General features: G+C 36.1%; 1 protein-coding gene across 1 annotated transcript in view; it reads left to right on the plus strand.

Annotated features, from left to right (window-relative positions):
- Window positions 1-7,749, plus strand: part of LOC135694797 (DNA repair and recombination protein RAD54-like) — a 30,078-nt gene extending 22,329 nt beyond the window's left edge. The window contains exons 26-30 of the mRNA XM_089109723.1: window positions 1,177-1,340; window positions 1,748-3,408; window positions 5,168-5,215; window positions 6,683-6,818; window positions 7,675-7,749. Coding sequence (XP_088965849.1) covers window positions 1,177-1,340; window positions 1,748-1,949 — 366 coding nt within the window. The 3' untranslated portion in view covers window positions 1,950-3,408; window positions 5,168-5,215; window positions 6,683-6,818; window positions 7,675-7,749. The remainder of the gene's footprint in view (window positions 1-1,176; window positions 1,341-1,747; window positions 3,409-5,167; window positions 5,216-6,682; window positions 6,819-7,674) is intronic.
- Window positions 7,750-15,483: the final 7,734 nt, after the last annotated feature.

Raw genomic sequence — 15,483 nt, forward strand, 5'->3', positions numbered from 1 at the left:
TTTGTCCAAAAATAACAAAGAAATTTTATCTAAAGCCTGAATCGTCCATAACTTTTCCATTAATTATCCATACATGGTCGTACATCAATTGTCCATAAATTGCCCCCAAATCCTCAATAAATTTTCCTTAAATCGTCCATAACTTTTCCATTAATTGTCCATACATGGTCGTCCATCAATTATCCATTTATTGTCGCTGAATCCTCCATAAATTATCTCTTAATCCTCCATAAATTTTCCCCAAATCCTCAATAAATTTTCCAAAAATCGTCCATAACTTTTCCATTAATTGTCCATACTTTGTCGTCCATTAACTGTCTATAAATTGTCCCTAAATCTTCCATCAATTGTGCCTAATCCTCTATCAATTATCCCTTAATCGCCCATAAATTCCATTTATTGTCCCTAAATCTCCCATAAACTGTCCATGCATTATCCCCAAGTCTCCCGTAAATTGCCCATGCATTTTCCCCAAATCGTCTATAAATTTTCCATAAATTTTCCCTAAAAGCTGCGCCTCTTTGGCACTGTTGTGGTCTTCATTTCTTATTGACATTTTTCCTTATCTATCCCTAAACTATCTCTAACCAAGCCTTTGGTTTGATAGCGTTGACAAAATTCTTATTACAATGCCTAGATGAATGTTGTTCTCGTGAAATTTAGTCATGACTTCAGGAAGTGATAAAGTCCAAAAAGATAGATTACGTAAAAGTACTGAGAAAACAGGTCCGTTAGCAGCTAAAAACAGGTTCAGCTCCTGGGTTTTACAACGGGGAACATGCATAAGAAGGGATATTGACATCCCACTAACTGACACGTTTCTATTTTTCTTTTCCTGTTTGGTTAGACATTTCGAAAATTTGGTGTTATTTTTATTATCTTGTTTTTCATTTCTCTTTTCAAGGTCTCCAGAAGACACCTTGAAAAAAGCCCATAGGAAAATAGATGGAATAATTTCCTTTGAGATAAAAGGGAGCCACGGCATACTTACGAGGAAATACAGCATTCAATATTCAAGATTCATAGGCCACCTCAAATGTCGTTCGTTTTGTAATATTTTGAAACATCGAGAAGAGTGATGATCACATTTCAATGAATTAATTTTCAAATTTAATGGCAAAACCAAACATATTTTGTGCCACAAGCTTTATTGTCATATCGTCAATCCTTTTTCAGACTGGAACTCTGGAGGAGAAAATTTTACAGCGTCAGGCACACAAGAAAGCCTTGAGCAGTTGTGTTGTGGATGAGGAGGAGGATGTTGAAAGACATTTTTCGTTAAGCGAATTGAAGGACCTCTTTACTTATAACGAGGAAACTTTGAGCGATACACACGACAGGTATGAAATGGTCCTAAACACATCAGACAAAACATTTAATCAAAACAACCGAATATGCCCTTTAATCAAATTTTGCTACGTGGCAAAAAAGTTTCAACGCATTTGCAGTACTTTTCAGAGCAAAACGGTTGCCTCTCTCAAGAGTGCTTATATTTAGGAGTGTAGCAATTAAAGCACTGTAATTCTTAAGTACTTTTTATACAGGGAGCTTGATGACCTGAATTTTAGCTTACTTACCAAAGGAAGGCATAAATTTATGTGGATCTAAAGTAACATAAGAGGAAGAATTAGGCATTAAATTTGTTCCTTGTTTTAGACCAGTATAGCGACTTTATGCATTTATTTATTTGTTGTGTCTTCGAAACCTACTTCGCCAAATATTCAAGTCAGCCGTGCCTTTTTTCCAGGTTCAAGTGTCGCAGATGCGTCAACAACATAGAAGCTCGTCCACCTCCTGAAGGATCCGACTGTACCAATAACTTGACTTGCTGGCATCACTGCGCCAGCTCTAAAGGCCTCGCAGATACCATACTCAAAAGGGCTTGGGATGCTGGAGTTTCTTTTGTGTTTCATCAGAAGTCTCACGAAAAACAACTGGGAATTGTCTAGCTAAGAACAAAAGGATCCTTTTTGCCAAGTATATGCTACCCTAAGCCTGCAATATTTTCCCTTCGTAATGCCATCATTCTGACTTCAGTTTATTCTGCCATGCTGGCATTCTATTGCAAAATTTGTTTAAATGAAACATACCCTCAACTCCCTGTCAATTATCAGCCCCAACAACCCCCAATTGTTAAGACAGATATAAAGCATTACAAAATGAACCAGAATAAGAAATTTCGAGGCGACAAAATAAAAGCAAGGTTTCTCTAATTCATTGTATTTAATTGTACGACATTTCACTCCAGTCTTATCAAAGTATACCTCTGTCTAAGATAGAAATTGCAATATGAAAATGGAAAAATTCAAATATAAGTGCTGCGCTAGTACAGCAACTGCGAATTCAACTAGGACGCGTTTCGTTAAATTGTGTTCCAAGACTATCGTTTTACTTTAATAAAAGAGTTTAACATCAATGCGGGGGAAGAAACGGTGACTGGGAGGCAGATTGCTGTTAAAAACAGACTCAAAATAGCATCGTATTAGAGTTTAATTTTTTAGGTCCAGGTACAGGTAGGAAATAGCAACCCCCATAGCGTTATCTCAGTGTAAGTAAAATTTTCGTTGCTGTTTTGTTTTAAAATTATCCCCAGAACAATAAGTAGAGTTATAGTTTTGATATTTAATGCAATAACAGTGTTTTTAAAAATATTTGGTGACAGAAAAATGAAGTTTTCCCCCAATATCGATGCTTGTCGCATCTCTCCAAATAGCAGTAACATAATTACCAAGACTATTGTTGTTGAATTTGTCATATTTATTTTTCAACATTCAGATTTAATTCACATCTTCACTCGTTTTTTTCTATTTAATTTTTGAAATATTCGCATTGAGACACTGAATTACCGCCCGATTATGGTCACACATCGAAATAACTGCAAACTGCAAAAAAATCCAACACTTAGCGCTGTGCTTTTTCATTTTTCATCTGTTTTCCCGAATACAACTACTTCCGTTCCCCTTTCCCCCCCAAAACAATGTTGAAAGTATAGAAAAATATCATACAAGGCACACGAAAAAGCGTACTCCACAACCCCTTTCTTTTTTCTATAGTAAATCGACATTGTTCTTAGGGGGAGAGGGGGGTGGCTGAATTTGTCTTTGAAAACTAACGTTAGTGTTCCAAGACTTTTTGCAGTGATTGTAGGTGTGAAATGTTTATTGGCTTTATTTTGAATTATTCTTGGTGGTGCAAAATTTGAAAATGACTTTCAAAGAGCTATTTCACAGAAGTGATCACTGGCAGAACACGCAGTAAAACGCGTGTCTCTGCGTTATCCGAAATATAGCACTCCTCATTCCCCTGTGCTTCGCATGGCCGAATCCTTTTGAACACGCGCTACCTTCGCGAACAGAATAGTCGACGTTCTCCAATAATTTCAACATGGATAAACCACGATTGGCCAAGGTATCAGTGAAAGCATCCCTATTGTTTAAAGATTTATGCTATGTTTCAAGCTATAAAGTTTCAAATTATTGATAGGTTGCATCTAGACAGTGATCTATTGCTGAAAATGTAGGGACGCCGATGGGCCTAATATCATCAATGTTTTCAACTCCACCTTTTGGTTCTTAGGAAAATCGCAATGTGTTAACTCTCATCCTGTTATCATTCAAAGCAAGTTGGAAGTTATTAAGTTTCTCTAAATTTGTTTTCAACATTCTAAGTTTAGCGTTTGTAAGAAAACTCTCAAAGGCTAGAATAAATGAATATCTCTACAAGTTAACCCAAATCTAAAGGATAAATTTGAACAGTTTATATACATTAGAGAAAAGCATAAAAAGCATAGAAGATTTGCAGCAGGAATGTTTTGAACAATTAAAAAGGGAAAATTTGTAGAGACCTCAAATAAACTATAAATTGAAAAAAATATGCTTCCTTATTTTCTCCTAAACCGGCATTCATCAGAGCTTGTAAAAGAACTAACCTAAAAGGTGCACAAGTACCCACAGTTCAGTTCAGTTATTTAATTTTAAAATCCCACAACATACAAAACTCAAATGAATGACAACAAATACATCTAAAATAAACTAACATAAATTACAGTAATACTATGCAATTAACATATTTATTTGACTTGATCCTTCAAAGTGAAAGAAAGTTGTCCTATCATGAAATTCAGGACTGGTACTTAGTGGAGAAAAGATTTAGTGAAAAGATTTCATTTTGCGACGGAAAATCATTACTGAGGGAGACTGTTTGATCTTCAATGGAATGCCATTCCAGGCTTTAGCACTTGCATATCTGATGGATCTTAAGCCATACTGCACAGTATTCCCATTTGTACTCCCACAATTATACCATTCCTCTTAAAAAGAGTCTCAAGTGACAGTCAGGGCTCAGTCATCTTGGCAAAAAAAGGCCTAAGATATATTTGAACATAGCTGTGGAAATAATAAAAGAGTTCGCTCTTTTGTTTTGCAAAAAAGTAGAAAAGCTCTTCAAAGCAAAAGCAAAAATTCATATATATATATATATAATTGTCTGCTAGGGATCAGCAACCATTTATTTGCTCATTCCCTGAAAGAAAAAGTACCATACTTTTCACAAAAACAAAAGTTTTTCCTGCTAGGAATTAAGAGTTGCCCAGGCCTAGCCATAAGAAATTTACCATGGAAGCAGTAAACAGCTCTCCTAGTAATTAATAGGTGAGATATTTGTATGAATTTCAAAGGAAACACAAAAAGAATTGATTTCAAGCTGAGCAATTTGCTTTTTGAAGCAATCTGGGAGAGCAATCTGCAGCTCCCCTCCAGCATCGCTAAGGTTCTATAGGGGAGCAAGGGCTATGACTCTTCTAAAACTACCAGGCTTGGTTTCTGCTCTTTTGGCTTGAAATATTGAGCTCTGAAGTATGAAATGCCTTTTAATTTTAACATTTTGTAAGCCCGAAAATATTTATGTGTTAACTGTTTTGTGTTGTGCATAAAATTTGAAATGCCACAAACTTGAAAGCATAGTGTATCATAATACTGTCAAAAAATATTCAGAGTTTATTTTAGACTGAGCATTTACAGCCTGAGCAACAAACAATTTTCTTTATGATGAAAACAGTCATGATCAAAATTTCTCCAATATTTCTGAATTCTTGAAGTTGTCAAGAGTTCTGCTCTTCCTCTCCCAGAAGCTGAGACAAATTTTATTAATTTTTGCCTGTTTATTGAAGGTTATGAAGATTCTTGGAAGGACTGGATCCCAGGGACAATGTACCCAGGTAATTTTTTCTTTTATGTTATTAGAATAATTTTGTTTTGTTACTTTGCCTAGACTTTATCTGTTTCAAAATAACAGTACCAAGTAATGGATTTGGTGCTTCTATTTTTTAAAATAGCTAAGCCAGTAAATTGTTTCAGCAAAGGTTTTTTGCTGGAAATACTGCACTGGAAAGTACTGGATAATTTATGTGTTATTCCACCAACTAAATTTGCTGCCTCCTTTTGAAAGTTACTCCAAACTTCATTGTTTGACTCTTTAGAGCTCAGATTTGGTTTTATCACCATACTGTTTGGTCAGGTACATTTTTCATACTGTTTGTGCTTGTATTTTAGATTTTACAGAGAGATGAAGTTTGAAAACTTGTAGGATATTTAGCCACAAAAATCATGCCCTGTGAAACTTTCACCCCTTAGTCGCCAATGAAGATCAAATCCTTTTTTACTGGTTTTGCATATTTAGGGGTATTTCATGATGCTCTTTTGTTTTATGTGATCCAAATTAAAAATTGTTAAATAGGTTTTTTGTGATGAGATGTGATCATTTTCCACTTAAGAACTCTATCGCAGCACTTTGAATTTGACTGATCATAGCTAGTGCAATTATTGGGTGAATTCTGCCCTAAGATTGACCAGCTATATCTCTTTAATGTCTTTTTATCTAAACCTTGTTATGAGATATTTTCAATGTTAATGCATAAATTTAGTTGAATTTATCAAATCTTAAAAGGTGGGGGACATATGACCTGCAGTTTGACATGGACTGACTCAGTAGATATCCCAAAAGCATTGAAAAACACTTTCCAAAGATTTGCTCAAATTTCTTTCTCACAAAGAAGAAGCTCATTACAGCCATTATCTTAATTACCTTTTAACATAGAAACACTTTTGTACCAAGAAAACAGCTGTCTTTAGGCATTCTGTAGAAAAATCCAGGTGAAAATCTTGTTAAATTCTATCCATTTACTAATGCAATGAAAAGTGATTTTCTTCTTGTCAAAAGCCGACCTTTTTAAGTAAAGATTTAACACTATTACCCCCTCTACCCTATGAACTCAAATGTGCTCCTTTATCTCAACCTAGCTTTAGTAGTTAATTGATTTATCTTTTCCCTAGAAAAAGCCAAGATGTTATTATACCTGTGAAAAACCTTGAATAATTGATGGTTTCTTTGACCCTTTGAAATACAAAATGTGAAAATAAGTTGTGCAAAGATTGTCCAACAGTACTAAGTTGGTCAGGCTCACAATTCTGTGGCCGTAATTCATTTTTCAGGTGAGGGGGGGGGGTAATGCCAACAGAACAAGCAAAGTTGCCAGCAAAGGACATTACCAACAATATACCTTAAGTATCAATCCAGTGTACCTTAGGCAGAGTTTTATGTAGTCTATATACACCTTCAATATTTATTTTCTATTCACATATATATTGCCTGTATTATTTTCAAGTATTAAAAATTGTTTCTGCAGGTTCGTGTTGAATTTCTTGATGAGTCAGAAAGAAACATCATCAGAAATGTCAAGGGACCAGTAAGGGAAGGGGATGTCCTCACTCTGTTGGAATCGGAAAGAGAAGCCAGGAGATTAAGATGATGAAATACATATGGTGAGGCTACACACCTTTCATTTTTTGATTTTCCTTTTGATGAATTTTTTACTATACAATGTGGATCTTTGTAGGAGCCATTTAACAAACTTGTTAAAATTTTGATTGTAATAAAAGTAGTGATCACAGCTTAAATGCGCTAGTAAATTGTTGCAAATGGGTAGGTTGCAGATATACAATACTTTTTGTCTATTGAATATTCATTCCAGGGGTAAACACTTGGTCAGATATTGGGAGGACTAGCCTATTGTTTTGATAAGATGATTTCACATTTTCCCATTGTTTTGGAATAAAAGGCCATTGTTCTCCAAAATATTGGGAAAGGACGACTGACCCCTCTCCCCCAGGTGTCTGCTACTGATTCATTCTGCAAAACCATGTTCATTAATTCTAGATACAATTTGCACTTGTCACTCAAATTGTTTAGGAATGGTAGCTTCAAACTATTCATGTAAGGTTGTGTTGATTTTATGGTTACATAATTAGATTATCAATTAGGGTTACAAAGTCAAACAACAAGGATATTGTCAGTCTTAATTTTTGAGTTTCTCTGGCTTCTTAGTTCTTTTGATTCATTTTCTAAAATCATTGAATTAGAGGACAAAGTGTTTGGTCTCATAATGTAAAATAGAAAAGCTTTTCTTCTTATAAAACAAAAAGTATTTATATATAACTCATCTAAAAATTGTTGCCATTATAGATAATGCCTTCATTCTTTTTGGCAGAGTGTTTGTTAAGAATTTTCATTTGTTAAGAAATTATAAAGGTTGCACACAGTTAGCTTTTGAGAAAGAATAGTGTTTGCTTGAATTGTCATATATAAATTTGATTTTTACAATGTATTATTTTTTTTCAGTGAAAGGACCAGCAGAAATGCTAAACCATCTGAACTGGACAAAATGTTATTTTGATAAAAGTGAATATAAGAGAACACATTGTTTGTTTTTGCTTGAATTAAATCTCAGTTTTCTACAGTTTATAAAGAGGATTTCACGGAGAGAGTTTTAAATTCTTTAAGCTAACAATTTGCTGCTATATTTACATATCATAATGTCTTTTTGATGGAAAAATCTTACGATTAAAAAACTCAAAAAACTACTCATGCGTTGAAAATTGTCTGGCTGTCCAGAAGTTTGGTCCACAAAAATAGCCAGTTAATTTTCAACTGTTTGGTATTAGAATCAAACTACATACAAACGAAAAAGCTGTTAGACCAATGTTTTTCAATCACAGTAGCATGTCGTGAGATATTCTAGTCTGGTGTGTCGGGGGAAGTTCACCTATTTCACCAAATTGGTCTTTATTCAATTCCTGTCATTATATCATATATCTGTGTTCATCAAACCAGGGCAATAATCTTCGCACTGAGTGGATAAAAATGCCTGATTTTATTATAATGTACCTTTATTAGATTCTTATTCAAGACACTTTCAACTGTTTCAACTTTTTGGCACTTCCTTTTGGTAGTGTGCCTCGTGATTTTTTCATTTAAAAGTGTGCTGTGAATCAATAAAGTTCACGGTGTAGACTCCAGCGGGTAAATTTCCGTAGGCACTCGGTACTGATTGGATAACTATACCATTCATGTGCTCTGACTGGCCAATTTCGATCCACAACTGGGTATATACCTCAAGTCCTCGAATTAGCCCCCTGGGGGCTAATTTATTTTTGACATTTTTGGATGGGGGCTTATTCGAGGGGAGGCTTATAAAATTATTGTAGACATTGAGAAGACATTATTAAAAGACATCGTTTATTTTAGTAGGAACTTCTTTATGAGCATTTAATTAATTACTACCAAAAGTATGAATTTGTTGTGGTAATTCAATAAAACGCCATAGGCAACCTCAGATGGCAATAATCATCAAATTGAGGGGTCAAATTTGAGAATTTACGGTAGCAGTGGGGCTTATTCGAGGGGGGGGGGCTTTATCGAAGGGGGGACAAATTTGAGGATTAACGGTTTTTTCAATCTTGATCTTTTGGACCCTTATTTTGACGTTTTACACGCTTTTTTTTTATAAGGAACCGTTTATAAGGAACCTACATGTAGAAGGTCAAAAAACTTAAGGAACTTTTACTACTAAAGGCCAAATCCCTAAGGAACTTTTTAATTTTGAATATATTTATATTTCCGCACAATTTACAATTAGGAAGCCGGTTCCATTGATTTTCAGTAAAACCGGCCATGCTCATGGGGCCAAGAATCAACATGAGAAATTTCCGTTTTAACTCACCTCACATGCAGCTGTGCTTTGTTGTGAATTCACACTTTAGGTGTTTTAGTTTTAGTCAAATAGGTTAGTCACAACAAAATAGAATTCTTATTCTGTGTGTGTGGCTGAGTATTACAGTAGTTGCAATATGGGAGATAAGAAAAAGCAGTCAACGTTGTTCAAGTTCGGTTTTTCTAAAAAGATACCTCATCGAAATGAGTTACAAGAAGTCCCTGGTCGTTCGTTTGTTGAGGATGATGATGTAAGTTTGTATCGTTGTGACACATGCAACAAGCATTTCAAAAGTAAGTCTGGCCTTACGATGCACGTGTCTTGGTGCACTTCGAAAAAAGACAGTGAGAGAGAAAAAGAACAACCAACTAAAAAAATCGATGAAATTCCATTGATCTTGGAAAGTAGCGCCGAGGCTGTTGAGCCACAAAAAGAACCAACTGCTATTGATGTGGATGAGAACATCGAAGAAACTGTAGAGGAATGTCAAGAGATAGAGAAAAGTGCTAGAGCGTCAGAAGCAGGAGAAAGCAGTCAGCACCATCGAGAGAAGAAGAACAGACTATCTTATGACACCGAATTTAAGCTAAAAGTTATCGAGGAAGCAAAGAAAAACCAAAAGAATGACGTTGCATTCAAATACAACATCTCTAAATCGATGGTATCGACCTGGGTTAAAAATGAGAAGAAAATTACTGATGCAGCCGCCGATAGCCACAGGAAAATGATGAAAAAGATCAGACCCAGCACAAGGCATAAGCAAGTCTTCGTGATGCTTCACGAAAAGTTCCTACAAGCAAGATCAAAGGGGATGCGAATATCTTTTGCATGGCTGTACGCAAATGCTAGGAAGATTAACCCCGAATTCGACCAAAGTGCCCAATCAGATATTAAAGCTATCCCGAAATCTGCAGTCTTCAACTTTATCAGGAAGTACAAAATCAAGTTGAGGAGAATTCAGCGTAAGAAAAGGGCTGAGAAAACGAGCTTCTTGCCAGGCATGATTGGTTGGCACACAACTTTGCGCGAAGGCTTGATCAAGACAGGAAACGCAAAGCCTTCCTATGACAGCAAATGGGGGAGATTCCGACCATCTAAACGCTTCAACGTTGACCAAGTTCCTATGCCGTTTGCGGTCGATTGTAAAACAACATACGAAAAACACTTTCCGCGCGGAGAACAAAGAAACCATCGAACCTGGGTCAGGTAAACCGCTTTCTGCTTTTTGTTTAAACTCTTTCCAGACTGGGCCTTTTAAAAAATTAATTTGGAAATATTATAAAAATTGGGGGGCTGCTCATTTGTCCACTCCTTCTAAAATTGCTATCTTTAATTCTTTTTCAGCACACCGGGACCGGGACTTGATAAGCGGCAGTGCACGTTACAAATCTGCTTTGCAGCCGAAGGACCGCCAGTCAAAATTGCAATTATTTTCCGTGGAACAGGGAAAAGAATCAGCCAGGATGAAATACAGGCATACCACAAAGACGTGGATGTTTACTGGCAGACAAACGCCTGGGCAGACATCAATTTCAGCATCGACTGGGTGAAGAGAACTCTGAAACCAGCTGTCCAAAATTCTTCCGAAACAGGTGAAAATGAAGAATTCGTTCTTTTCTGCGACAACTTAAGTGCGCAAACTAATGATCTGTTTCTGAGTGAGGTCAGAAAATTAAATGGTGTTGTTTGGTTCGGTTTGGCCGGTGCGACAGACATCTGGCAACCTGTAGATTGTGGCTTTGGAAACATGCTGAAGTCTTTGGTTCGAACCCTCCAAGATGAGTGGCTGCAAAGTGACGAAAATATAGATCTTTGGCTTGGGAACAGTGTTGAAAAACTGGATGTCAAGAAGCGAAGAATTCTAATTACACACTGGGTTGGTGAGGCATACAATAGGCTTTCCAGTGAGAGCTATGCCTCATCACGGTACAGATGCTTTGAAAAGACAGGCTGCTTAATAACGGCTGATGGGTCGGAGGACAAGAAAATTCAGCCTGAAGGTCTGATTGGGTACTCAATACCACCACCATTGCCTGTGACTGGCCCCGAAAATCCACTGTCTGTACAAATACCAGAGGCCTCAGCAGCCTGTGAGGAAGATGTAAGTGATGAAGAAGATGAAGGGGATGAAGAACTTGAGCCTGACGAGCTTGAGCATGAAAGAGTAGACCATGTAAAAGATCGTGTCTACGAACATGAGTTGATTAATAAAAAAATACGCGCATTCTACGACGAATGGCACACTGGACAAGTGAAGTGGTTCAACACCAAGCTGGGAGAGTTTAGAGTTCTTTTCGAAGACGGTACTGAAGACTACATTGTGTCAGACGACATCAATGGAGTGGATATGCAACTTCTTTAATGACTATTATTATTAATTTTATATTATATGAAGCTTCTTTGTGTTTTAACTTGTTATCTTTTCTTAAGTTTATAGCAAAACGCTGAATTTGATTGTTTTTCTTGCGTCTGTACTAATTATTGTCCACTAAATGCCAACTTAAAATTAAGGAACTATTAAGGAACTTTTAGAACTACAAAGTGGTCAAAACAGGTCTCAAAATAAGGAATTTAAAGAACTAGGCCCGAGCTAGGTTCCTTATAAAAAAAAAGCGTGTATGCTCTTAAAGGAGTTTGCTCCTAGGAAATTTGCCCTTCTTTATATTGTCATTTACTATTTGTGCTCTCAGTGAATTGCGATTTTCCATTCAATTTCTGTGTCATCGCAAGCATATGTCGGATCCCATCGATCAGTCCAGCAACCGTGGCTTTATTCCCTGAATTATGCAATTAGAGACCATTGCTTGGGTGTGTGAGAAGGAAGAACCGCAGGAGGATAGGCTGTCCGCCGGATTCAGTGAATCTTTTAATAAGTAATAATACAAAAGTTATACAGTAACAAAGCAATATGACGACGAGAATCCAATGTAATGAAAAACAATTTTTCAAAATTGACTCTAATTAAGCCTAGTATGTCGGAGCGAAATATTAGTATTCGTTAAATTCTTTATAAAATTTCTTATAAAAATAAATTTGTATATTGGATGTCAAACTTCGGAAATTTATTTATACCCCCGGTCGCGGGAGTGGACTTGCAGCAAAACGCCATTAACCCAGACCAGATGTTTTGTATGTCGATGATGCACGTGTAGGCGCCCATTGAAACTCTAGGGAGTTCATCTGTTGCAATAAAACGGAATCTTTGATTGATTAGCGGATATTTCGAAAGAAAACAAGCTGAGATGGTCGCAGGGTTCTGATTCTCTGTTTATTTACCATCTGATGTTATCATATCCATCAAGCTGAAGCAAGTATCAACTTGAGAAATTCGACTACAACTATTTGTGGACAAATAGTGAGATGATTTGAAGAGGTTTTAAAAGCGATATTCAAAAGTAAGTGGTTTGAAGTTTGTGATGTCTCGATTTTATGCCTGGCATTTCACCGCCAAAATCAAATTTAAAATTTCCGCAAATCTAATTTTGCTTTACGGAATCAAATCTCATTCTGCTTTTAAAAAACTCTTTCATTATATAATCTTCAATGCGTCATTGTCTCTTTTCGTTATCGTGGTTTTCCTATCCAAATTCTTAGATGACATGTAGCCTAATATTTTTATCTAATCATATTTCTGCTGTCGGTGTTCCGAATGCCAATAAATATATATACCAAGAACAGTTGCCTGATTTTAGCATTCTATCAGAAAAGTAGGACAAAAGCTGTCCTTACAAATTAAACACGCAAAAATATTTCTTAAAACTATCTTTTCTCAGACACCGCGTAGAAAGGGGCTTTGGGAGCTATAGCAAAAAATTCAACAAAGTTACCAATAAATCACCAGTCAAGCCATTTTTTTCGGCTTTAGCCCCCCTCCCCAATTTTTTAGAACCCCCATATTTCTCAATGCTATATGGTGCCTGATACTTGATATTGTGCCATATTTAGGGGGTATTGTTGCTCCGTGTGTTGTTGCGGCAGTAATCTGTATGTCTGACATGAACATGCTTCAAAAACTACTAAAAAAGGCAGCCAGGTCAGGGTAGAAGCAAACTTCAGATGTGTTTCACGCGTCAGATGTGTTTCAATGCCACGTCTTAAATTGTCTAGAGTCAAGAAGTTTATTTTCAAAGAATCAGCCTTACTTAGGCCTACGTATATGATTTTAAATTAACTGGCTCTCGATCATTGGCGTCAATATTCATATGATCTTTCTACTGAATCTGTGCTTGACGTTTTAAATATTTAGAATATCATCACTCAAAAATCATACGAGTTCCCCCACCACAGAGGAACAAAATGCTCCTTTTATCCCCCAGATGCCAAGACATTATGGGCCTCTTTCAATATAAAACAGTGTAAATGATGGCAGATAGAAACAGAATATTCTTTTTTTAATTATCATGATGTTTTGGTGAAATGACCTCACTCCTGCAAGTGCAAACTCTAGAACAAGCTTTACCCTCAGTTTGAAAGACATCCGGTTTTTTTCACTGCAAACTTTTGAAAAAATATATTTGCGTTTGTGGTTTCTGATCTAAAACATTTCATGAAAAGGTTCCGATTTTCTTAATACCGGGACAACAAACCAGGACCTTGTAGAATAAGCCAAAGTAAATCACAACTTGAAGCACCTGTCCATAAATTCTGTAGTTTTTCTTAAGGTGGGCATGAGCCCTTTTGGTCTAGACAGGTGAACAGTCGTTATCATCTTATAGTAAGTGATGAAGTTTCTCCTTCAAAGGTTTGATTCTCTTCCTTTAATAACTTGATATATCTCATCAAAATGACAGTTTTGTGCATTTGTCTGGGGTCATGGAGAAATGGGTCGGGAGTTACAAGTATATAGTAGGGTTTTGCAAATTCTCATCCTGGCAAAGGTTCCACTTGCTCTGGTAACTCTGGACATGAGCGCAAGGTGGGAGTGCGTGGTTGCTACTAAAGATTTCGACAGAAAAAATAGGTGATTTTTGGTCAAAAAAGCTACTGTAAGCAGCTGCTACATGCCAAAAATGAACGTTCAGCTAAAAGTGTAACATGGAACATCCAGCTGCAACAAAACGTAAAAATAACATCAAAACATTACGCCTGATGAAGCAACTACTGTTCCCATCAAACAATGGGAACAAAAATGACGGAAATTCTTTTATGCCTGGTGGAGATATTCCTTTGCCTCGTGGTTCAAGCGTTGAAATATAAATCCACGAGAGAGAAAAGTTTCCATATTTTTCGCTGGCTTTCACAAAAACAAACTTTTTGACCATATTGAGAAACCAGCTGTCTATTTTCGATATGTCGACGACATTTTCGTGATTTGACTCTAAGAAGAGGAAGTTGGCTGCTTTAAAAAACTCAATTCGTTGCCATCAGCCCTCAAATAAACTTTTGAATAGGAGAAAAAGAAGTCCTTGAGCTATTTTCTTTACAGCAATCAAGATACATATCTAAGTACAAATTGTTGTCACTTTATTTTACAAAATACCAGCCAATTTATGAGCACTTTTTCACTTTGGTTAAAACCTTCTAACTCCATGTGAGTATATTTTAAAGTCAAAATCACTGGAAAATTCTTCTTTAACTTGAGGATGGAGCATCTTCAAAACAGCTTTAATGCTTGCCAAAAGTCTTGGAACACTGACATCAATTTCCAAGATCATAATCAATCATCCCCTCTCCCCCACGGAACAATGTTGGTTTAATATCAAACGAGTTAGAATTTCAGGTAGCACTTTCTTTTGTGCTTATTTTATTATATTTCTCTAAATTATCAACATTGTTTTAGGGGGAAGGGGGCGGAAGTAGTAATTATTTTTTCATGAAAGGAATGAAAAATATCAAATGCAGCGTAGATTGATGGGTGTTCCAAGTACTTTTGACAGTCATTGTACACTGGCTGTAAAAGTGAATAAACTTTCTTCATTTTACTATCTCTTTGATTTGATTTCGCTCTCAGCTGCAAATTCAATCTCTTGCCAAGAATACGCACTTTCTTCTAATTCTGAAAAATGCGTATAAAGCCCGTGCAAACCTTCGAAAAATCTCTCACAGATAATTGCTCATCGCTTTTAAATGCAAATAATATTGAGAGATTGACTGTGAATGGTTTGATGTCAAGGAAATTACTTATTGGTTAATCATTAGCTCTTTAAAATATTCCTCCCCGATTTTAAATTGAATTCGCATCTCAGTACCTTTAACTTAAATCATGTATAATTTCAGGAAATGATCTTTGAGCTTTGAGCTACAGATTTTTGAGTTATTTTTCACAGATTTATTTTTCTTAGATTGACATTCACATTTCATACTTATTTTTCCATTTTAGCTAAGGCCATCTTTCACTGAAAGAGCTAGCATATCTATTTTTATATCTTAATACTTTTTTTTACAAAAAGCTTTAAATTTTTCCTAGTCTAGACTTTTTGAAGAGGTATTTTTCAGGA

Source organism: Rhopilema esculentum, chromosome 8, assembly GCF_057945365.1.
Source record: "Rhopilema esculentum isolate cy_ngs chromosome 8, ASM5794536v1, whole genome shotgun sequence".
Classification (NCBI taxonomy): Eukaryota; Metazoa; Cnidaria; class Scyphozoa; order Rhizostomeae; family Rhizostomatidae; genus Rhopilema; species Rhopilema esculentum.